At 37.8% G+C, this 26,265-nt stretch overlaps 1 protein-coding gene across 1 annotated transcript in view; it reads right to left on the bottom strand.

The window, feature by feature from the left end:
- Positions 1 to 26,265, bottom strand: part of LOC149302678 (bone morphogenetic protein 6-like) — an 81,931-nt gene that overhangs the window by 274 nt on the left and 55,392 nt on the right. Inside the window, exons 2-6 of the mRNA XM_089482245.1 lie at positions 18,270 to 18,462; positions 15,965 to 16,113; positions 13,713 to 13,910; positions 2,564 to 2,640; positions 78 to 188 (exon numbers count right to left, since the gene is read on the bottom strand). Of these exons, the coding sequence (XP_089338371.1) occupies positions 78 to 188; positions 2,564 to 2,640; positions 13,713 to 13,910; positions 15,965 to 16,113; positions 18,270 to 18,462 (728 nt within the window). The remainder of the gene's footprint in view (positions 1 to 77; positions 189 to 2,563; positions 2,641 to 13,712; positions 13,911 to 15,964; positions 16,114 to 18,269; positions 18,463 to 26,265) is intronic.

Raw genomic sequence — 26,265 nt, 5'->3', positions numbered from 1 at the left:
AACAGTGTGCCGAATACATACATAAAATATATATATATATATTTTATCAGTTTTGTTACTACAACTTTGATACTTACCAGAGTCTGTACAATAGCATGGTTTGTGGCATTCATATGGGCGTTCAGAGGGAAAGAGCATTCTCCACCACAGTAATTTGCTGCGTAGCCTTTTGGAGCAATTATCCAGTCCTTAAAACATACAGAGACACTTGAGTCACTGACAGCATTAAGTATTTTTGAGGTCAGAAAAATTTACAACGCAGCAATTATAGGCATTATAATTGTTATAATTATTAACAGGCTAACAGCTGTAAGTAATTGGCTGTTAAAGGGATGCTGTCAGTATCATCGTTAATCTCCTTTTTTTTTTTAAATACATTATTCGAGACCACTGCTCTACAAAACTGCGCAAACCATATCTTAGGTCATGGAATCGGTTTCAAGCATTTCGGCCTTCTGCCTTACCCCTTCCAAAGAAAACAGCCTTAAAATAAATGAAAACCATAAAATCATATAGTTTAAGATTTCTATTAATCTATCTTATTGTGTAAAATGTCATTTTACTTTTCAATACATGATTATATCATCTCAAATGTTTTTGTTAACTATTACTAGCTTTCATAAAAAAAGAGAAAGGTTTAAAACCCCTGTTCAGAATTCGCTAATTGAAATAAGAGACCCCAAGAGAAAAAATATATATATAGGCAGGTTGCAGACATCGGTTTGATGCAGAACTGAGAACGAAGTAGAATTTTTAAGCAAAATCTTGTGTTAACACAGGATAGTAGTAAACACTTTGTTTATTACTGCTGCTGTACACATTATATCTAAAATGGTTTTATGTATTTAACTCTTGTACCTAAAATGTATCACGTCGGGGTCACTTGCAGTTTATCCTACCTAAAATGTAGGTTATGAAATGGTCTATATTTAATGGCCATTTCCTGCTGGGCAGAAACAAAATGTATGTTGTTTTAAACAGACCAGCCCTAATTTTCCATATAAATAACTATATATATTTAGAAGTAACCCATGGTAGACTTCTCAATTTGTATATGCCTGAAAATAATTGCAGAGGTATTTTGGGGTATGTTTACGTAAAGAAAACATAAAATCCTAGGTAATATATGATTATATACCAGGCAATTGAAGGTGAGTTGAATCACCGTAGTGAGCTTATTTTGCAAGACAGAGATCCAGTGCCAAGGTCTGAATGAGAAGTTTATATAACCTGTAATTTCTATGTATATAAATATAGGTGTCCTGCATGTAAACGATAGTAAGCTTTAAGAAGCCTCCACATATTGACCAAGTAGTATGTGAAGCTTGCTGGAGAACCTCGGTGGGGCTCAATGGGGCTGACTCTTCCTAATGCATAGTGTAACTGAAATTCGATGCCTACATTAATAGTCAGGTCCAATAGGATAGATTTGTATATCATTTGGCCCCTGTGATCTTTAAGGTCTTCCAAATATGTTTTAATGACATATGGAAATGCTTCTTTCTTATTTATTGAGTCGCAAAATTCCTTGGCATGTAAGATTTTTTTATTGATCTGTACTAATCTTTTTTATGCAAAAGATTTAAAGGACGGGCACCTATATAAAAAGCTATGTTCTGAAGCAGCTAAGAAATTGTTACTTCTATGTTCTACTAACTCTCTGATGAAAGAATCCAAAAGGACAATTATCTATTGTTTAAACGGTTGTATTTCTGAAAGATATCACAATGTACCCTTTACTGGTCCAGGGAAAATGAGGGAAAATGTCCATAGAATGCCCTGTAAACATATATACTATACTAAATATTTTGTGCATGTCGGAGCAGAAAAAGCTGATTAGCTTAAAATTTTAGAATTTGTCTATGGGATTCATAACTCCCCTTTAACTCCCTAACATATGACTATCAACGAATTTAAAACAAAATGTCTAATTTACCTTTTTTTTAAACTGAAATGGATTCTCAAGACCAATAACCCTTCATACACATGAAACCAAGTTCAAACAAAGGGGTATATCTTCCTGTCTATAATTTCCCTAAAATAAGTATATCCTTCTAAGATTAAAATTTTTCCATCTAGCTTTAATTTTCTTCATTAAATTACTTTAAGGTCATATAGTAATATTAATGTGCTTCTGCTTTCTTATTTCTTGTATTCTCCATGAAATCTGTCTCTTCAATTACAGAAGGAGTGCATTCAATTTGCTACTTTGGCACATGTCCTTTTGAAGAGGTAGATATCAAAGCAGGTCTTCTATTCATCAATTTCAACTACCAAGATGCTCAGTTGCACTTTTGGCTGTCCAACAGCTACGTGGAAATCAAAGGAGACATAGTTCCACGGAAGGTCCAGCCTCCAGTGTGGTGGCTGCTTTATGGCTTCCTGACATTGTTTTAGATTTATGTTCAATTTCATTATATAATTTAATATTATATATATATATATATATCAGATCTACTTATTTAGTTTTCTGATGAATAATCAGGTAAAAATTTTCTGCATCCTTGCGTTAAGGAAAATAAAATCACAGGGCTTTAGTATTGCTATAGTAAACGCCTCTCACCTGCCATCCAAGATCTTGAAAACTTACGTACAGTTCATGCTTCCGACATGCTGTTTTGAGATCACTGCTGTTGTAATCTAGTGGAGAAAAAAGTACATAGATATCAATAATACCATTTTAAAAAATAAAGACATTGGCACTTTTTAAGTTACCTTTAACAGCAAATAGACATATAAAGAAGCATTCCATTTTCTTAATGATACTACCTTGGCATCTCCTGTGTTGAACATCGACACTGAAGAGTAAACAGCAATGTATGGCTATAAGTTGTCCCTATATATCATATCATTAGAATTATCTTTAACTGTGTACAAATGTGGCAGCTGTTTGGGCCCCACAATTACAAATGGGCCCTTGTGGTAAAGTAAGGTGGAGAGGAAGATACAGGGGGTAGAGATGGATTAATGTAGACGAAGACATGTTAGATGGCAGAACGCAGACCGTTGAGGTTGGCATCCTTTGAAAATCATTTGGGGGTTTCTCCTTTTGCAAGGCTCCATTTAATAATAAAGAGAAAACAAAAAAAACAACACTTTGCACTGATTTTTTTTTAAAATATGCCTACTTGCTACAAAACTGTACACTTTTTAGGATCAAGAGTATTGTGGTCAAAACCCGACATATGGATGCATGTTACCAAATATGACAATAGCGTAGATTTTATTTTTACTGGTAATCAGTTAAACAACAGAAGCCAAGAAAAAGAACTGATTGTTTATTTTGGACAGGTTTAATGGTATAGTAGGACTTCTTCTACCATATATCATGAATATATAAATTAGGACTTAAATTGAGAGTCAGCATGAGTTAGCCGGATTCACAGTTCATACTAAACAGCCTGTTTTAGTATGAACACAGTAAAGGGACTTCCTCAGGAAAGTCTGCAGAGGACTAGTACTTACTTTGTTATATGCCTGTGCTACATACTTGAATCTAACTTTATCTGGAGTATTGGAAGTCCAGGCTTTGAGGGCCAGAAGAAGGCCAGGCATTCTAGATACCCCAGAATTGGCACTTGCACCTCAATCAAAGTGGTTTGAACTGATTAATTATTAAGTGTTCTAAGCAAGGAATTACGTAAATCCTGATCTGTTCCTGGACCTCAGGGCCTGGAGTTCCACATCCCTGGACTATACTATTAACACATGTAGAACTTAGGAAATCAAGACACTACAGTTCAGACTTTTACCAGAGACTCACTCAAGTCCCCAATATAATACACAGCAATTCATAAAATCTTAGGCTAAAGCCACATCTGAGTGTAAAAACATCTGCTTTAACAAAACTTAGATCACGTTTCTGTGCTTTGGCTTCGTAGCAGAAACCAAAAGACACAGTCTTCTCATCAGGAGAGTAATTTTAAAACAGAAGCTCTGCTTTTCAGTTTAAGGTATGCACCTGAGGGATATCTTATGTTTCATGGAAACTGATTGAGAAATACAGCACTTTGTAAATGATCATATTTTTAGAACATCTGATGTCATTAAACAATGTTCCATCAGAAACATTTCCTTTTATGGCTATTCAAAGGCAACACCTGCACTGCTCTGCTGCTTTGTGTGCACCTGAGCCAGTATATATTGGATTGTATTTGTTAATCAACACACTGTTGTACTTCAATGCACCTGAGTTACTATAGCTTGGTCCTCATTCATGTATGGAGATGTTTGAGGGTGTAAACATATCATTATAGACACATAGAATAGGTAAAAAATGTTGTTTTAGGATCACCTACAAAATATTAATAAAATAATTTGATGACTGACTTTAAATGACTGAAATTCCAGATTAGTTAAGAGAATGAAGTAGTTTATTAAAGTGACACAATTCATTTCTGTCTAGATTTATACCAGGTGTGTAGAGTTAGGGTTGGAGATGAACAGTTATGTGTAACAGTTACGATTCACCCATTATAATTGACCTACTATATGTCTATTGGTTGAAATTGAGAAATGTATCCCATTCCAGTGCATACTTTGTAAATAGCATTTGGGCATCGTGGCTTACACTGAATACCAGAATTATGTGCATTTCCATTGAATAAACATGCAGAGCTCTTGACACATCAAAACAGAAAAAAAAAAAACATATAATGGGAAGCAGGGAAAGATTAGAATTCTTTAAGCAGTACTAGAACCATGTCTTTTAACACTGTTGGGCCATGAGACAGGTGCTCAACAAGGTCACATAAGGTGACATCACATTACCTCACAACAGTAGTGGGGCTGCTCCCAACACACGCGACACAGATAGAAGAGTTTTTGGTTCAAAAACACATAAAGAAAGTTGCAGAGGGCTGTGGGTTCCTGAGCTACTCCTTTCTAAACAGAAACACTTTGGAGGCCACAGAGCTTGAAGTGCATGTAAGGACACTGGTAAGGATTTCACATGTAAATTACATAGTGTTTTATTTGTTCTGAACTTTGGAGCTGCAGAGTTAAAGTAAATCTGAGGAATCAAAACTAGTATTAGATTTCAATACATTTCTCTTTCTATGTTAAACCAAACTTAGACCTCAGTGGGTAAAAGGAAAATTTACTTTAGAACAAAAATGGGAAGAGAAAAAGAGGAACATTGTCTCTGAGGCCAAACCATTTTATAAGCATTCCCCAAGCACTAGTAAAGGTGGTAACATTCTGTCTACATAAATGATATAATTACACATAACAGGAAGAACAATGCTGGTTAACAGTACAGTTTAGTGCCCCACCAATGAACAATGCATATTTTAGTACATTAATATGCATTATTTTGCCATTAGGTACATCAGGCAAGGGCCTAAAGTGCTTCAATTTTTAGTACTTTACTGGATAATCTGTCACTGCAAACACACACACACACACCTTGTATAACACTGCTTGGTAACAGTCCAAAGCCACCTACTGGTGGTACTGTAACACTGCAGCAAGAGGAGCCACACAGTAGTGTGAAGAAGAAAGGAGTCAAACACAGGTACTATGAATGTGAGGTGTAAGTGTGAGTGAGAGTGTACTTCTTTCTAACTTTTTTTTTAATGATGGCATCTAAGGGTTTCAGTTTTTACACAATTATAGATTAAATGAAAAAAAATTGGACCTCGCAAGTATCCTGAAAATCTGTTACTAAACTATTATACCCTCATGAAGGAATTCTGCCTATTTCAAAATGGTTGCCTTGATCATCATGAGGTTTTACTATTCCATTCACAACCAGTGATGTTTTAGAATTAGAAAGTCATTCATATGTTTCCATTTCATTGTAGCTCTATCAGGGCCTGATATTTGGAAGTCTATCAATATGAAGGTTTTAATTAGGAAACGATCTTGGTGACAGACTACAGCTGTTTCTTTTAACAGTGTCACTGGTGTTTTATTTTAAAGAAAGCAAATTCCGACCCCATGAGTCTTTAGTTTTCCCTCCCACATATACATCTGAAGCAATTTAAGATTTCCTACAGCTTTTCTTAAGTTTAGTGCTGGCAAAGAACATATAAATATTTACAAAGTGTGATTTTCCATGGAAAACTATAACTGGCCCACATTTACCAGTTTTCTGCTTTTTTAAAAAAATTACATTTTTTATTAACCATTTAACTCCCACATCATGCAATAATGAAGAATGGTGCAAGCAACTTCATGAATAAGTTTATAAATTACAATCTACTACGTGGGAGGATTTGGAAGTATCATTTTCAAGAGCAAAGGGTAACATAATTTAATTAGGTGATTAAATGGACAGGTAATATTAATGTTTATTTACAGTAGTTCATTTGAGTAAAATGAAATTGACAATTGACTGTACGGAGTGTCAGGATTCATCTATGGTCAGCTTAGCTTGTAGAACCCGGCACAAGCTAAACCTCAATTTTAAAAAATACTAAAAGGTAGGACTCCAAAGTAGCTTATACTTTTGTTTGTTAATTAATGTAAATTTTTTTTCAGGATTGTTTTAAAAGAGACTATTGTAAGCTATCAATCAGTATTAGACATGTGCAAATTGCCAAAATGATTCAGACTAATTTTTTTGTTTGCTTTTGGCCTGTTTTCAAGCAATGAATTACATTCCCTGCCCATTCGGTTCTGGCATTTTTAATTTGGGAATGTTGCCCGGTGCCCCCATGGGCTTTTATTCACACTCTGATTCTCGTTCACACTCTCTCTAAAACACTTCTGCATCTTCTATCTTATCTCTTTTATCTTCTATCTTCGTCCGCATCTCTGCAGACATCACCTGGCATAAAATTCCACCAAAATGGTGGGGCTTACGTCCTCTTACCCAATTGGATGATCAGACAAACTTTGGTCAAAATGGTGGAGTACTAATGTGAACTTACGCCAAAATCTTGCTTTCGTTAACTTCCTCTGCCTAGATTGGAAGATCAGGGGAGAGACACCAGAAGCGACAATATTTTGGTGGAAGGTCGCTCCAAGTTATGTCTGATCATCCAATCGGGTGAGAGGACGACACCGAAAGTGGCCATTTTGACCTAAGGTAAATTTCCAGCAAAATCACCGCAATTTCTGTGACCCCCCCATTGTAGGATCGGGCAAAAGGACTTCACCGGAAGCGCCACCATTTGGGCAGAAGTTTGCACAAGGTTTTGTCTGTGGAGATGCAGACAAAGATAGTAGGTAGAAGATAAAAGAGAAAAAATGAAAGAGAGAAGATAGATGAGAGAGGATGAAACACAAGAAGGTGCAGACACAGATATGGAAGAAGTGTAAGTGGTCGGCAGAGAAGGTAGGGAAATATTTAGAAGGCGTGAGAGAGTGAGTGAATGAGAGTGTGAGTAAAAGGGCCTGCAATTTCGTATGAAAATTCTGAGCTTTTTGCTTTGTTTTCATCTGCTTCGTTGAACGTCTGGCCTCATTTTCGTGCCTTTGTATGAATCGCTGAATTTGCCAAAATTCTGTAAATTTGCAATTTGTACCAATCTGAACGCACAAGTCTATTAAGTATCCTGTTCTGGACCCTCCTCACTTGATCTCAGGCCATCCTTACAAATGCTGCCTGATGTAACCAGCTTCCAAGAAGGGGGACAGTAATGTAAAAAATAAAATGGAGGCATAAGATGACGAAGTGGATTCATCACGCAGGAAAAGAATGCTAAAAATTCTGGTCCCATCGTACATAGATGTTTTTTCAAATATAACATATTGGTTATTTTGTTGTGTATGCACTGGCACACTGAGCTATCACAGCACAGTCCTCAATTATATCTCCCACATGACCATCTTTTCACATACTGAAGATATGTGCCAGGTTATGTTATCATAATTTTGTATGTTTCAAGAGAGGTTATGGAAGATCGAGTTGAACTTGCTGGAAACTCACAAAATCTAAAGTTGCATACTCTAGTAAACAACTCCCGTATCAGTGAAGTGTTATCATGCAACAGCATGCAACCTCAGTTTATTTTGGTCAGTTGAGTTAACCCTCAGCTTGGCTGAGTACTCGACTTTTTAGTGAACACACCTCATTGATTACAATCTGATTATGGAATGAAGACACCTTGAAGAATTTTATCCTAACAGTCAAACATCTAAAACTTGGAAGATACTATTGTTAAATTTCTTCATACATAAACTGTCCACAGATGATGGCAAAACGCATGTTTCTAATTTGGAGTTCTGCAATGTTAAAAGTATATATGTCCTGAAAAGCAAGTCTTCCAAATTAAGCGGTTTAAAAAAGAGTCTTTGGACTGGTAGTGAGCTGGTGAATTTAAATTAAATTGTACGCTGCCACCTTGGATGGCTGGCAGACCTTGCAGTAGCATCATGTACAGGTTTGACAGTAGTAGACCCCTTTAATACCATGGCCTCAGTGTTTGCCAATATGATACTATGTACTTTAATAAATGAAAAATTACTATATTTAATTAACATTTAAAAGCAAAATCTCCATGTTCTCTTGTTTGTGGTTGCTGACTAATGGAAACAATGAATTGCCATGGTCACACATCTGTAAAATATTGACAAAGCATTCTATTGTACTTTCAAGTCATTATCATTCTAATTCTCTATTATTAAATATAATCTTTCAAAAATGAAGGCAGCATGCGATTGCAACAATAGTTTAACCCCAGAGGAGCCAACACAAAGTAGAAACTATTGCACTGTAATACAGGGATCTGTCTTCTGGCATCTAAATAGTTATGGCTGCTTACAGATGGGAGAGAAAAGTCAGAGAAGGCCTTTCGTTTTAGGCAATCATCACCAGATGTGCTTTTATGCCCTAGGCAACATAGCTTACTTTTTAACCCATGATAAATATGTGGCGATTAATTATAAAGCTCAGGCCAGTTTAAGTTCATCTGTGGGAATTGAATCCAGCGCAACATGCAGTCGTAATGTACATTTTTCAGCTACTTACTGATTCGATGCAGAATATGGTGGTCTTGTTTGATATAATCTGCCTGGTTGTGTTTTTAGCAGTTACTAATGAGCAGGTGTATCAGTGATTTTAAGACAAGTCTGGTCTTGAGGATTAAGTAAATCCATTACAGGATAGACTACAGGGACCTTAAAAAAAGCATCCATAATCTCACATGGTGCGTTATGCATGTCATAGCCTCCCTGGGCCATTAGGGAAGGGGAAATATGACTGCTGTGGGCATAGTGTGGCCATGTTCATTCACCGGACAGCTGGGTGCAATAATGTTGAGGGCAAAGGGTTTATAAGGCAGCAGAAGTGCCACTCTTAGCTCTTTCCCGACTGGATCTTACGGACAGCTGAACTATGCTGCTGTGATCACAATCACTATGTAATTTACAATTAATTCAATATCCATGCAAAAAAATGTCTAGAACAAACAGCAAAGAGTACTTATTATCCAGAATGCGCCACAGTCTTACCAGCAAGCATTAATACAACTGTGGGACTGGCCTATATACACCGATCATCTATAATATTATGACCACCTACCTAATATTGTGTAGGTCCCCCATTGGCTGCCAAAACAGCCCTGACTCGGGTGGCATGGATTCCACCGGACCTCTGAAGGTGCGCTGTGGTATCTGGCACTAAGACATTAGCAGCAGATCCTTTAAGTCCTGTAAGCTGTGAGGTGAGGCCTACATGGATCGGTCTTGTTTGTCCAGCACATCCCACCGATGCTCAATTGGATTGAGATCTGGGGAATTTGGAGGACAAGTCAACACCTTGAACTCATAGTTGTGTTCCTCAAATTATTCCTGAACAATGTTTGCTTAGTGCATTATCCTGCTGAAAGGTGGTCATAATGTTATGGCTAATCGGTGCCATTAGGGAATATCTTGTCCCTGAAAGTATGTACAGTACATGGTCTGCAACAATGCTTATGTCTGTGGTCCAGTTCCTTTGCCCATTGTAGGTGCTCTTGGCAGTGGACAGGGGTCAGCATGGGCACCCTGACTGGTCTGCGGCTATGCAGCCCTGTATGTTCTGACACCTTTCTATTAGAACCAACATTAGATTTTTCAACAATCTGAGCTACAGTAGCTCGTCTGTTGGATTTGACCACACGGGCCAGCCTTTGCCCCCCACATGCATCAATGAGCCTTGGACGCCCATTACCCTGTCCCCGGTTCACCCTTTTTCCTTCCTTCGCCCACTTTTGATATGTACTAACCATTGCAGACCACAAGATCTGCAGTTTTGGAGATTCTCTGACCCAGTCCTGCTTCTAACACATCAAGTTTGAGGACGATATGTACAGGAATTACTGCAATTACTATGTATATAGTAGAAACGTGCTAGCTACATTTTCCATACTAAATTCCCCATAATTAGGAGATTACACGCTTAGGATAAATTGAATTCACATGCAGTGTGCATACAAAAGAAGTACCTTTTATTGAAAATACAGACTGTAGCACATGCACCATTATATGAGGTTAAAAATGTTTTTATGTAGTTAAGCTACATTTTCAATTAGTATTAGCAACAGTAGGTGATTCATGCTAATATGTAGTCACGACTGAACTGTCAGGGCTTTCCAGCAACTTGTGATGCAGAAAACTTTTCTGGATAGTTAAATTCACAGCTGGAGCACTTTTACCCTAGAGAATTACACATCACCTATGTCAATTGTTTGTTATTGCTTTTTAAAGAGTAGTAATCTCAAAAGACTACTCTCTTCAGCTGTGAACACACAGATCCAAATACTTTTCATTCTTATGCCCGCAAAGCAATCGTCGTACTCCATAAAAATATTTAAGCGACAGAACAATTTTTCTTACATGATGGACGTCGCATCAGCGATGCAATAAATTACAAGCAGCAGAGCTCATATGTGTCATGGGATATATTCAGAGGCGTATCTACTGAAAATAGCGCCTATGGCAAGCACTGAAATTGCGCCCCTGTCCAAATATCTAAAACCCATTTACTAGCCCCTGCTGCCCATATATATATATATAAATATTAGTCCCTGCTGCCGATAGCAGGTATAGATCAACACACAAACCCAGATCAATTGAAATTCACTTGTGATCTCAGCACTGAAGGAATATATACCCTCCCCCCTACCCACTATATACCCTCCCCCCCTACCCACTATATATCCTCCCCCCTACCCACTATATACCCTCTCCCCCCTACCCACTATAAACCCTTATATATCCTCTCCCCCCCTACCCACTATATATCCTCTCCCCCCTACCCACTATATATCCTCTCCCCCTACCCACTATATACCCTCCCCACTATATACCCCATCCCCCCCCGTAGTTCTCTCACCTTGAAGTCCAACGACGGGAGCACGATGCTGCTGTCATCCTGCACCGCTCGCTGGTGCCCGCTGCTTCACTGCTGAGCGCGTAATATGACGTCATATTTCGGCACCCTGCAGTGAAGCAGCGGGCACCAGCGAGTGGCTTTTAAACGCTGTCTTCTTTTTTTGATGCGGGGGAGAACGAGGGGCGCCGAGACCAGCTAAAACCACTAATACCTGAAGATCCAAAATTGGGCTCCTTCTACATGCTACCGAAAATACACAAAGAAGGCAACCCAGGGAGACCCATCATCTCAGGAATTGGTACACTGACAGAGAATATATCTGGCTGGATAGAAAACACCCTGCAACCCCTGGTACAACGAACACCCAGCTTCCTTCAGGACACCACAGACCTCTTAAACAAACTGGCTGACCTGGGCCCACTCCCACAGAACACTCTCCTGGCCACCATGGATGTTGAATCCCTATATACCAACATCCCACACAGAGATGGCATAGCAGCATGCCAGGAATACCTGAACCGACACAACATGGACACCGAATCAGTTACGCAGCTCATTGAATTTATACTTAACCACAACTATTTCAGGTTTGGACAGGACCTCTACATCCAGAAAACTGAGACTGCGATGGGTACTCGAATGGCGCCACAATACGCCAACCTCTTTATGGCAAAATTAGAAGAGGATTTCATATCCACCTGCCAAACAAAACCCCTGGTGTACCTTCGCTATATAGATGATATTCTAATCATCTGGACCGCCAGCAAAGAGGAACTTCTCACCTTCCATGAGAACTACAATGCATTTCACCCCACCATCAACCTCACAATCAGCCACTCACCCACAGAAAAAAACTTCCTGGACACCACCATCAGCATTAAGAACAATACCATCCACACATCCCTGTATCGCAAACCAACAGACAGACCGACTTACCTTAAAAACAACAGCTTCCACCCTAAACATACAAAAAACTCTATCATATACAGCCAGGCCATAAGATACAACCGCATCTGTTCTGATACAGCAGATCGCGACAAACAGCTCCAGAAACTAAGGGGAGACTTCATGAACCAGGGCTACAATGCCAGGATAATTGACAACCAGATACAGAAGGCCACCAACATTCCCAGAAAAAAATTACTAAAGTACAAAGAACATCATACTGGAACCCGTGTGCCCCTGGTTGTCACTTACCACCCCCAGGTAGAAGCTCTACGCAACATATCTAAAGAACTTCAAGCAACACTACACACCGATGACAGACTCAGGGAAATTTTTCCACAGCCTCCCCTACTCTCCTTCAGACAGCCCCCCAATCTTAAACAACTATTAACCAGGAGTGCCCTGAACAAGTCCACAAAAAATGGCACTTTCCCCTGCCTACAAGGAAGGTGTAAAACATGCGCACACATCCACACTGTGGACATGGTGCCTATACCAAATTCTAATACACTCCATAAGATCAATGGTGCCTTCTCCTGCAAATCTTCTAATGTGGTTTACCTTATTATGTGTGCAAAGTGTCCAACAGCCCTCTACGTGGGTGAAACAGGCCAGCCATTGCATAAAAGGTTTAATTCACACAGATTTAACATCAACAACAAGAGAGCAGAGACACCAGTGGGAGAACATTTTTGCCAAAATGGACATAGCATCAGTGACATCAGACTGGCTGTATTAATGGGACTGTTCAAAACTCAGAGGGAGAGAAAAATATGGGAGGTTAAATTAATACTTAAATTTAACTCTTTAAACACTGGCCTCAACCGGGATAGGGAATTTGTATCCCATTATCACTTTGTAGATAACAAACCAGACATGCACACAACCTGACCCCATTAGAGTTGTGAATACCCCCTGACACCTCCTTTTATGACTCCAATCCACCTCTGATTTTAACACTATTGACTGATCAAAGAACCTTGTCCTGGACATTTTGATGTTATCTGCTTCCCAATTGTAACCATACTGTTTGACTGATACTTAAAGAGAGGTTTTTCACATTATTGTATAACATGCCTGATGAAGGGACCTGAGAGGTCTTGAAAGTTTGCAATCTATATCTACTCAGTTAACCAATAAAGGTATCATTCAAACTCCACTTGTCTCATGTTTATTCTAGGCATGATCGTCTTCTAAATATTTTATAATTTCAGTGTACCATAGTTCAGAATCAAGGTTGCTTAGTACTCACAGTGATTTCCTTTTTTTTTCACTAGAAGACGTCTATTTCTCTATATTTTAATTTTCTTAAAAATGTTGTAATGGCATCTCATAAATGTTATATTTCTGGATGACATTGTTCAATGTGCTTCATATTTGTGGAATTGTGCATTATACATTATATTATCATTATATAACCATCTATTTTAATTAACTCAAAGACTGATTTTAATCTCCAAATCTAAATGAATAATAATTCATCCAAAGTATGAAGGTTTATTACCTGTTACACTGGATACTCTGGACACATCTTGTGATTGAGTATAGCGGTTTCGATTTTGATTTTTGCGTTTGCTTGCGGTCGATCTTGTTGTCCTTAGGTGAACTTCACTTGCTTTAAAAAAGGCCACCATAAACGGCTGCTTGTCATAAGGGCCATCTCTGCCAACCAACCCCGCAGTTCTGGTGTTAACATTCTGACCTAGAAATAAAATGATAAAAAATGATGTATGTGAAGTGACAGTAAAGCCTCATGACAAATACAAGTAGCAAAGCCAGAGTTACTGAGAATGTATTTAACGCACAGAAATTAAAATAAGACGTATGTCACAAGTGAGTCTGAGTGAGGGGCATATGACATGACGTGTTGCAGGGATGTAACCTCTTTGGAGCAAGAGGGCAGCTGTCCGAGGTGCTGTAAGGTGAGGGGAATGCTGCCCATGTTTAGTAGATACTACCTGCCAGAGGAAGGCACACCATCAAATGCTGGAAATACATATGATGTAGTAGTGCAAGATGCCTCTTTTAATTGGCAAATATATTGGCCTGTCTTTGGGATGCTTTATCCTGCCTCATACTAAGTTCTCAACCTTTAAACACCATACAGACCCCATGTATAACAAACACACACAACAAAGTGGAGTATTGGAATATGCAGCTGTTCTCTGGCTACATAGACCTGTCCCTGCTAGGACATGATTTTAGATAACTAGTTGAACTGTTTGTTTTCAGGAAGCCAAAGGTTAGTGAAATGTAATTCTTTACTGGACTTTTAGACTCTGACTGCTATAACAGATTTGTCATACAAGCCACATATTTGTTCTTCAGATTTTAGAAGGTGAATTGGAAAATTGAGGAATTAGCTTCTTTGTTTCTACCACTTCAATGTTGGATACACACTTTATCTGAAACTTATCACACAATTGTATTAAATGAATTTCCTTTCTCTGCTTTACTGCAGAAGAATTTGATTAACGGGTTGTTATAAAAGTTTAAAAATATATATGCCAGGTTGTGATAACCCAAAAAGTAGCACTAGTAATGAGTTATCAATGCACTGTAAAAGCCATTGTAATTGATGAGTCAGAGCACAAAAATAAATATCACATGACTGGTCATGTAATAACCATAGACATCCAATACAACCCCGACAGCTTTATCAGTTGCCCAGAAGAGATAATATAAAAAGAGCTCAGTCTACCAAAGCACCATTTTCTGAGACTTTGAAGGACCAACTCAAATGATACATAATGCTTTCTCAGATCACACAACTCATCACTTACAAAAGCTGGTAATGCCATGGTTGACATTTTTCAGTCTAGCACCTTGACACCAGTCAATGTCAGTAATGGGTTTACGGTAGACTTGAAAGTTATAATAAAGTTACTTGTTACATATCAATGTGGGAGAGGATTGATTTGCATCGGGCTGAGAAACTGTATGACCTCACTTCATGTGCTTTCAGACTTAAAAAAGTGTATAATTCAATTCCTCACACAGTTGTGTAACACAAAGTGCTAGGACCCCCACCTGCAAGCTTTGGATCTAAATGACTGTGCCTTGGAACAAGTTATTATTGTGTGAAATTAATACTCACTTATGTGCTCGTTTAAAAACATAACTTTACTTGAAAGATGAGCTAGTGTATATTAAGCAACTTGCTTAGTCTCATTAGTAACATACTACAGATGTTGTTTGCATATTATGGTCAGTTTAAAAGGGCACCACTTCTGCACCACCTTAGTGGGTACCTTAAGACCTGGTGACTCCCTTGCACTGCAAGTTGGTTGGTTGCATCAGGATAAATATGTACAAACCTTGCCTCCTTCAGGTGTGGCATGTGATAAACTCTCTGGCAAGAGGGAAACATTCAGTTGCTTGTGAGCTACATGTTGGAGAACCTACCCTAATATATTTTAACTAATTTGTTAAATTCCGTTACTTTAGATTTTAACATGTCTGTCTGCAGCATTATACAAGGAAGGGAACTATAAACCTGCAGGTAGGGACATGCTGGGCTATCGGGAGATAAAAAGCCCCTAAATATAACAGTGAAGTTGTGGTGGGAAGCATATGTTTTCTCATTCATGCCTTCTCATGAATTGTTAACCCTATGGGCATGTTAACTATCCTAACACAAGCCTATAATATAATATTGTGCTTTGATCTTAGCAAAAATATTGAGTTTTTAGTATGCCATTCACCCTGATTAGTCTCAGCTAGAACATGACATTTAGAATTTTAACCACAGCTCACCATCTGTGGTTTCCACGCTAAGTTGAAGTCCAAGATTGTGCCGAGGGTTCATAATCCACAAATTGCTCGTTGCAGTGATGTCAAATTCCAGCCAACCTTCTTCTGAAGCCCATACTGTCTGGGTGTCCAACAAAAATAAATCAGATTCCCTACTGTATGAACAAGAGAGAGAAAACCATAGAATGTTTTACTGATATGCACTTCATTCTATAAACACAGGCCACATATTCTACTAGGAGGCATATATATATATAGCACAGTGCTTTATATCATCATCCAATTATTATTACTAGTGCCTCCAGAACCAGCATACAGTAAAGTATTACAGATACAGTATATGGTTGGTTCCCAAGAGAGTAGCTACACCGGGGGAGTCCCCATTATGTTCCAGTCTTACTGTTAGGGAGGGTTCATTTAAGAGATTTGTGGTCAGAAGTCTTCCACCTTTTTTTCTAGTACCCTGAATATTTCCTTGCTTCTTCATTTCAAGGTGTCCATTTTGGGGATTCCCCCAGACATGGTTCTTTCTTACTGGATCAATTCTCTGTTTATTTAGCAGTTGCATACAGTACAGCACAATGTTTAAACAATATGGTACAGATTACAGAAAGAAGACATCATATGTACAAAGTACAATGTATGCAAGATTGACACAATAGCGAAATCTCCATCTAGTTTACATAGAACACTTATGCAGGTGTAAACTAAATGTGTCAGAGATAAAATAACACAGTCAACAGAAAAAACCCTGCAAATTATCAACCTTATTACAGAGAATGAAAGGTTTAAGATAACCTCTCAAATGAGACGTTACATAGGTAAGAAAGCAACAAAGAACAAAACTAAAACCGACATGCTCCAAGGTGCTGTCCGACTGGTGGAGGATAAGGCAATTTCCAAAATCTAGGAATTATAGCCTTAGCAGCATTAATTAAATGGATTGACAATGTTCTTTTATATCTGGCAAACGAAAAATGGGAGGGATGAAGCAATAGTGCCTCCGGAGAGGGTGTGAAAGCCGGGTCGTCTATGTTGGCTATTGCTAGGGTATGGAAAGATACTGATCCCCCCCACTCAATAAGCGAGGCTTTGGATACGTTAAAATATATTCAGTATATGGAATATAATACAGGGGTGAATATTATCACACCATATTTAAATATCATCTACAAGACCTCAAAAATACCTCAAAACTATATGTGCTCACAATGTGAATAAGTACTGTTAATAAATAATATAATAATCATTTTAAAAGGCGCTTTATATCCAGGTTTCTCATTCATGACACTATAAATCACCCTTCCCTACATGTGTGCGAACTGAACATTAACTGGGCCTGATTTCCTGAGTCACATATATAATAGTCTCAATTTCCTTGATTTCCCTAGCATACAAAAATCTTAACACATGACATAGCAAAACTATTCCACTCAGATTTTAATTACATCTTGAAGTATTCTGGCTGAAATTTAAAGTCTTCAATTACCCAGGTGTTAAAACAACTGTCATGCGTTGCCAGCAATTCAATGGGACGCTGATTAAACCAGTTTTAAAAAAAAATAAAAATGTAATCTGCTAAACCCCTTTATGTCCCTTACTTCAAAGCAAGTAACACAGAGTCTTTATAATCTTATTTTAATTAAACATTGGCTTTCTACATGCATTTCTCTACATATGTTGTGATATTTTTAAAATATATTTAAAATATATATGTGAAATTTTTTATATATATATTAATACTGCAAGTGCTTCTACTATAGAATTGTATACATTTAGAAAATAAATGTATTTCTTAATTAAACTGATACATAGCAATACCAAAACGTGCCAGTACATATCAATACCAAGTAGCCGATCAAGTTGCCCTATGTTTTGCATGCCTGACAGAAAATGTGGTAGCTTAATGGGAAGTCTTATCAATTATAGTCCGCTGAATATGAATAATATAATTGGTTAATTTACGATGTATACATTATTCAAGGTTATTGGTCAGCTAATGATCAGCATTTTATAAAATACTCTAATTGGTTTAAAATCATATATAACTACAATACCTCAGAAAGTATGGGAATACTTTGACCCAACGTAATACCTTATGGACCCTGTGGATATACTATTCAATCACAAAAAACATTCAAATTGTTACTTAGGACGCAATAGTACACCAAGCCCACTGAATCTTTTTTATGTTTTTTTTTTTGATGTCTATGATGATTTAATGAAAACTCATTTAATTCTTCAAATCATAACCGTTGCTAAATAAATTCTTGAAAATTGCTATCATTACTGTTACGTTTGCAAATACCTGTTTCGGTGCTCTGTTAATACTTGATAAATACTGATTAAGAAAGTTTGGTTCTCAAAGCTGCCCAGAATGCAGTCCTTGTAAATGCGGAACTCTGCAGCAGTCACTGCTTCACCCTCTGGGATCTGGGACAAGTTAAACTTGAATTCTTTATGATGTCGTAGTCGGGGTGATAACTCTTTGTCGTATTCAACTACAAAAAAAAAAAAGACGTGTTTGGTTTTTTTGTAATTTAAAAATTCAACACAAAATGGAAGAGATAATGCAACATATTTAGAAAAAGACAATATTTCCCAGCCGGAGATAACATTTAGCCAGCAAAGGGTTATCGCCTGTCCCTTATTCTACCTGGAATCTTGCGAGTTATATTGTACGCATTTATTATTTAATAAGCTTCACAATCCAGCGTGCTCCAGGTCTGAGCAACATTGATAAAGACATTAAAGCTAAAGCTGTATCAGACTACTTTATAAGAACAATTGTGATAGACAAGTTTCTCTTTCCCACCAAGACGTACTGAAAAAGTTTTTTATTCCATAATGTAAAAGTAGACGACGCTAATTAAACACACCATCCTCTGGAATCATTAATATAAAACAAGTAAACTATATTATGAAATGGAACTTGAGCAGCATTAAGTAATGCAATAATATACCAAGAATCTGTATATGGCCTCCACCTTTATGAGAAAAAAATAACTGCATGCCTTTAAGACATGGCGCACGTCTATGGAGGATGTGCTGAGATGGCACAGTGTCCATAGTGTAAGTAGGCCAGTTGGGGAGCTCATCCTATACCTGGCCCATTGTGCAGCAGGACATTGGGAGGCTTTATCGCTCTGAGTGGGGGATCTGCCCCAGTCTTTGTAGAAGGGGGATTTTTGGCCCATCAAACCTGCCACCCTAGGCCTGGCCATTAAGCACTATTTCCTTGTTTAATTCTACTATGCAATGTTACATCTTGCTAATCTCAATGCATGGTAATAATCGGAAAATAACATATTCGGGGGCAACAAAGTATAAAAGTAACATCAAGTGTAACTTGACGTTGCTTTTTTTGGGTGCAGATGGAAATCTGAGATTTGAGAGGTCAACAGATGAGTGGAACAGCATTTCAGCAAAAGTTATACAGGTTAATACAAGGAGGAAAGCTTAAGCATGCAAGGGATAGGCATATGGTTATTATGTATGTAAGAGGAGACCGACGACTGATTAAGGTTTGAGTCTTTACAGCAGAAAAAAAAACTCTGCAAAAAAAGTGTATTCTCATCGGTTATAGACCCCACAGACCACCAACAACATTGTTGGGTAATCGTTTCCCTGATTATGATATATGTATTAAATACGGTTTGTTAAACCATTAAGTGTGGAATAGCTGATATCTCCTCTTACAGAGTATACTTTCCCAATTCTCTGCACACAGATGCATTTCATCCACTTTTTGGCAGTGAAATTAATATTGTTTTTCAATCCAAATTAGTTGGAGCCCTGGAGACAAATATAACATGTAAAAACTAAAACAGGAGCTGTGTATCTGTAGTGAGAATTCCTGAAATACAGTTTTACCCCCGCTACCTTATGAATGATATTAGCATAAGCCGGGGATTTGAAACTACATTTCAGATATTTCTGTAGGGTTTCTTGCATGCTATGTACACTCTTGGAATTAAACTTGTATTGTTTTATATCAGCATGTTACTTTAACATTGTAAAAACAGTTACAGTAAGCCAGCCAGTTGCTGTACAATAGGCAAACAGAACATAAGTACCGTATATATAATACATAACAATTTCCTTAGTCCATGGTGGCTGCAGAGGGAGCTACTTACCCAACCATCCATTGCACAACAATCCTATGAACTCTTTTAACCAAAGGACAACAATTAATTGAGCCTTCTATGAGAGCCAGTGCCAACGGTTTTACCAAAATTCAGATTGAAGGCATTATCTACTGCTCCTCTTTGGCCTATTATTTCAGTTACCCAGTAAAAAATTGATTCCAAACTTATGAAGCCACTAATCAAGCTGTCCCTTTGGGCGTTTCATGACAATTTTTTTTATTCAGTCATATATATATGTTATATATTTATGTAATTATTTGTAATTATGTATTCATATATGTTTAGTAATATTTATTTATGAATGAATTGATTTATTCAAATGTACTAAAGTATGAATTAATGTATTATTGTTTTATATTTATTTATTGCACATATGTACTAAGTGATGTATACAGGACAAATTGTCTATTACTTATTGGTATATTTTTAAAACTCTTACACACTAATTAAAAGAAAAGGGTTAAAAGAAACACGCTTATATCGTTTTGTATTGATTAGAAACATGTTTTTATTGTTTTAAATCACATGGATTGATTAAGCTTTAGCATTTAAAGGGTGTTCTAACCCATCTTACCCATAAGTCAGACTGCTTTGGAGTAAGCATGTTAGTTGCGAAAAAAGGTCAAGCCTGTCCCTACAGAAACTTTTTTGTTATTGTTGCTGTCCAAGGACGCAAATATAATTATTCTATTTTGTTTTTACTTTGCTGATTGCTATACCCATTTCCACTCCTCCTCGATGTGCACCTGCTCGTTTAAATGGTGGAACTCTGATTTCGGACTTAAAGTGAGTCCTGAAGTGTTGTGGCACCTGGAGGAACATTATATAGACATTTGGGACGGCTGGAGCGTGGCCATTATCAGTGTGAGTTTGGAATACAGTTTGAAAATATCTCCCTGCAGGACACCCATGCTGAGTGAGTATGTATGTTAGAGTGAGTGTATGTATAATTGTGTGTGTGAGCATGAATGTGCATGTGTGTTTGTGCGTGAGCATGAATGTGCAGGTGTGAGCATGGATGTGTATATGTAAGTGTGTGCAAGAAGGAGTGTATGTGTTAGCATGAGTGTGTGTGTGTCAGAGTGTTTGTTAGTGAGTGTGTGTGTGCCAGTGTAAGTATGTGTAAAAGTGTGTATGTGTGTTAGTGTAAGTGTTTATGTTTGAGAGTGTGTGTAAATATGTGAGCCAGTACGTATATGAGTAATGGGTAGGGCAGGCACAAGGGGCCAATAGATATGTGTGTAAGTGTGTGCTAGAAAGGATGTGTATGTGTTAGTGTGTATGAGAGGGAGTGTGTGTTAGTGAGTATGTGTAAGTAGATGTATGTTAGTGCGTATGTAACAGAGTGTATGTGTAAATATTTCTGTATGTGAGTTACCGGAGGGTGGTGGGCACAAGAGGCCGATGGGGCCACTTGATTTTACCTGCCCCCGGGCCAGAAGCTGCCCGGCCTCCCCTGTTGTCTGGGGCCTCACATTATATTGTGTGGTATATCCTAGAAGCAAAGAAAGAAAACATCCTACAGCACTGAATAAGCTAGGAGGCTACACATAAGTAGACTTATTTGACCTCCTTCATCTCTCCTCCGATGTCATATTAGTCTTGTAATGAGTGAAACTGACTGCATTTAAATAAATACAGTAGTTGTCCTTGACGTCTCTGCCATGCTTGCTTTTTTTGTTCAAGTTTCTCACTTAGTCTCTATTAGCTTTAATTATCTGTGCATACACATTATCCCTGTCTTGGTATTAATATAATTTCCCACTAAATTAGTTCTCTGCTACTTAGCTCTGCACATGGGAAATTCTAAGACAGAAAATGCCAGTGTTACATTGATTAGTTGTAATATTTTAGGTTTTACCTAATCCTCATTATGGGAAACGCAAAGGGTGATTTTTCCCACAACTGACTCCCTCCAGAATGCAGAATTCTTGGCACTATTTATCTGTAAAATCATCTTTGAATTTCTACACAGGGCCATAGATATCAAGACCCAGATGAAAAGATACATAAAAGGTACAGAAGTTTCCCATACATTAATTGTGCTAGCCCTGTAATACTGTTTAGACATGTATTTAAACTCTATTGTATCATAATTCTAGTTTATTATTATTATTATGTTAGACTCAGGGGGGGCTATGAAAAAGTAATGTTCCTATGGTATGTAACAGTTTTCTTTTATGATTGTTTTGACAGATCTCAGTATTACAAGGATTCAGGAGTTGTGACCGTTGAACCAAGTACACTGTGCAGTGATATGGGAGATGGCATCTGTAAGGGGGCTAGCAATGACTCTTTCTCTGATTCTATACCAAGCCAGGCTGTAATTGAAAATGCATATCAAATTATCTACGTCAGTACCATGGACAGGTAAGACACGTGGACCTGTTAACGCTGAATACCTTCTAAAAGATTAATGCGTGTGGGTATGTACAAAAGTCTCAAATCAGTATATGCTGTCTCTTTTTATGTTGAATAGCTTGCGTAGTGTTTTTAATGAAACATTTCATACAACAAAATTACCTAGAGTCAGTCTTGTGTTACAATCATTCCTTTTTTAGCAATTCATTATTGGTATAACCAACCAAATCTACTACAAAGGCCTACAACTAAATTGTGATTTAAAAAAATATTATGTTAGTATGATAACAAACAGAAACATTCTGCTACCCTATACTCACAAGCGAGGTCTCTACAGGAGGAAAATGTTTGACTGCATGTCAATTTTTCTGACTCACTGTAGGTGTTGCTTATTTCTCCAGCATTAAGTAAAATAACCCACAAGAGTTATTTCGCTGGTGTATACACCGCCATTTCTTTACCGCCGGTAACGCTCTCCTTGTACAGCCAACATTCCACAAATCCTCCTACTTCTCTGTCACTGTCCAGGGCCCTGGAATGCATAGTTTTTGCCTTGCTCTGCAACTTTCTTCACCAGTAAAAGAGAAAAGTCTTTTGAAAACAGTGCATTTTTTATTATTTTTGGCAGGAAGGTTTTCTTTTTGTTAAGGGTAGTAGAAAACATGCCATGTAAGCCCATTTTTAATGACATGGCCAACATTTTAACCACAATATATCCAGAGGCCACAAATGATACAGTGATTTTAGAGGGGAGAACCTATTATTTTGAAAGATGTTTCCATGGTGGTTTATTGTTTGACAAATACAATAGTATTGCACCATGTATGCAATAATAAAGGTGTTTGTGCAAGTGCTTACTGAACAAATCAAAGAGTATGTGTTGCTTAAAACCATACCCGGGAACTTCCCGGGACAGGCTACCAGAAGCTCTGCCTTTTCTGGGGTAGTGGATTTGCAAGGGGTTGGTGCAAACAAGGTGTTTGGCTGTGAGGGGAAGTGCTAGCGCCCCAACCCCCCCCCGGGAAAGAGGAGAGTGACCCTGAGACCCGGGAAGCTGTGCTTCACCCTGAGACTCCAGGTCAAGTCCAGAAAGCTTCCACAAATGCTAAGAGCCAAATGAGGCCCTCTGACAACTCAATTCCATACTGAATGTTTCATTATCATCTTTGATCTAACTAATGTAAGCAAGAATTCATCTTTTTCATACGTTCATTCATCACCTGAAATTTATTAGCATATAAATTGTCTATGGGATGTTTGTAGGGAGAATAGAGGAATAGTTCATAGTTTAATGAACCTGAACCTTCTTGCAAGAGATGCTCTCTAGTATCAGGCCTTTATAATTAAGTCAGAATGATCTAAAATGAAGTCAGGGATGGAAATGTTCAAAAAGTCTGCAAACGTTTTGTTTAATATTGTTATAGTGGTTGTACATCTGAATTGACATGGCTATGTTGACTAAAGTGCTGTCTTATGCCTATGGGCCACAAGCTTGGGAGATACCTGCCTTTTACTGGATAATCTGACCACAGTGCTGTCCAAGCTGCTGTAAGCAGGAGGGGGGCATTTAGCAGAGACACATTGCATAGCCACATAAGTGGAGCCCGATAGGTTTGTAAAACTAAGCAAGTGTGTGTTTATTTTTTTGCCAAAGAGCCCAAAAGTCACATGCCTAGCACCATGCTTTTGGACCCATTAGTGGACTACTTTCAGTGTGCTGCTCTTCTAAAGGTGGGTTCCAAACCAACATATGATTGTAAAGACAAATAAAAGCCTGCTGTACCCAAACTTGGAAAGCTTACGATCTACATGCTGTATATGGTTTATTTGGAACAATTCCCGAAACCTGTGAAACCCTGGCTGCTTGAAAAACTTTTCCTGTTTTTAATCAAAACCATTTAATTCCATTTTTATTCTATTCTAGACCCATAGATCTACTACCCATCTTTCCATTGTACTTTTTACCCTCAGTATTTTGATCAGTTAACTATAATTTTAAACTATCTGCAAATGGTATATCTGCTTTATGTTTGCTAAAAGCAAAAAAAGTCATGTTTTCCACCCTGGAAATGTGATATGCCTTTATTATTACTCATTTGGGTCATTTTAATCACTCACTGTAATTATACCGAGCTCCTTGTTTCAGCACATCCTACAAAACCTCTGTAATAGGGGCCATATACTGGGCTTTTTTTTTTTTTTTTTTCAAGTCTCCGTTTAATAAAAGATCAGGTATACAACAGTGTGTTACATCCGAAAACATACCAAAAGGCACAGGTATAGTACAGAAGCACAATGCACTGCAAAATAAATCACGATGAATCAATGGTCATAGGCAAACGATATATCGGTTCACAGGGCGATAATCATGCATGACAGAGATCATCATAACACGGAACGAAAGGGAGAAGTATACAAAAGTACATAGTGTGGAGCAGAGGTGCTCAATAAACAGGGTATATAATAGGAGATCGGTGTCCAACAACGACCCCCTCAACACGATGCGTATGGTAAAAAGGCACGTACGTAAGCACACGGAGATGTCCGTACGGAGAGAGCAAACAAAAACAAACAAAACAAAATCATGAACACAGCCATATACTGGGCTTCATCACCTTGCAATTGCATTTTTCTTCCTAATTTCCAATGCCTAATGAGCAGAAATACACTGCTTCTGTTTAGCTGATCTATCATTTATAGAGTTTATGGATGAGTGTATCATGAAAATGTCTTGTATATTTTATCTTTGCATTCATTGATGCATTACTCACCCCTTACAACATTTTGCAAGCAATACTACACCAAATATATATCCATTGAAATATTCCTTTAAATAGGAAAAAAGCATGAAAAATATTAATTTAAATGTCATTAAAATAAGTAAAATTAAATTTTTTTTTTTTCTTTTATAATACAAGATGTTGAGCTCTATTCCCCTTTGACTCCTATAGACTTTTATTTACTTAGTTTACAAGTTAGTGTTACATCTACATACACAAGAACAAATAGAAAAAAGCTTGTAACAAGAAATTGAAAATGAGAGACCGAGTGATGGCAGGACCACCATCAGAAATTACCCCCTTCCCAGATTGCACCCCCCACCATTACTAGGGTTTTCTCTCCTACTTATCTTTTTTGGTGGCAAATATGACACAGACAAGCTGTTTGGGGCAAATATGACACAGCCAGGCTGTTTGGGGGTACTGACAAGCTGTTTTGTGGTAAAGATGGCACATTTAAGCGGTTTGGGGACAAAGCTTGTATACATGAAAGCTGTTTGGGGTCAAAGATGGCACAGACAGCTGGGCCTTTTATAACTGTAATAGTTGTACCCGCTGATGGCGGCCCTATGTGAGAGAGCATGAGAATTTAGTAATCATGATATAGCATAATTGATGTGGGTGTGGTTATGGTGGTGGGGCAGCATTTCATCCTTGGACCTAGACAGCACAATGTCTTGGGCCGGCCCTACCTACTTTAGTATTCTAGCATGTTGCAAAGTGGACGCCAATATGCATTTTAATGTTATTTTAGGCAGTCCAGTTCATTCAATATTCCCCCATACAATTTTTGCCCTCTTTGCCCTTTCTTATTGCATTTTGCTGTGGAAATGGGGGGTACAATTAATTAACAAAATGATAACCTTTCTAAAGCTGTTTGGCAAAGATGCTTCTATCGTCTATAATAATAGTACAGTATATTCTGATTCTCTTGAAGATTTTTGCTATATAGTGGACCATGTGAGTTGAAACCTGCTTCAGTTGCACCCAAATAGAGAATGCATCCATAATACAA

This window comes from Sceloporus occidentalis, unplaced genomic scaffold (assembly GCF_023333645.1).
Source record: "Sceloporus occidentalis isolate IW3139 unplaced genomic scaffold, rSceOcc1.0.p SCAF_18, whole genome shotgun sequence".
Lineage (NCBI taxonomy): Eukaryota > Metazoa > Chordata > Lepidosauria > Squamata > Phrynosomatidae > Sceloporus > Sceloporus occidentalis.
The sequence above is the reverse complement of the archived record's forward strand: the minus strand, read 5'-3'. Positions and strand labels throughout refer to the sequence as shown.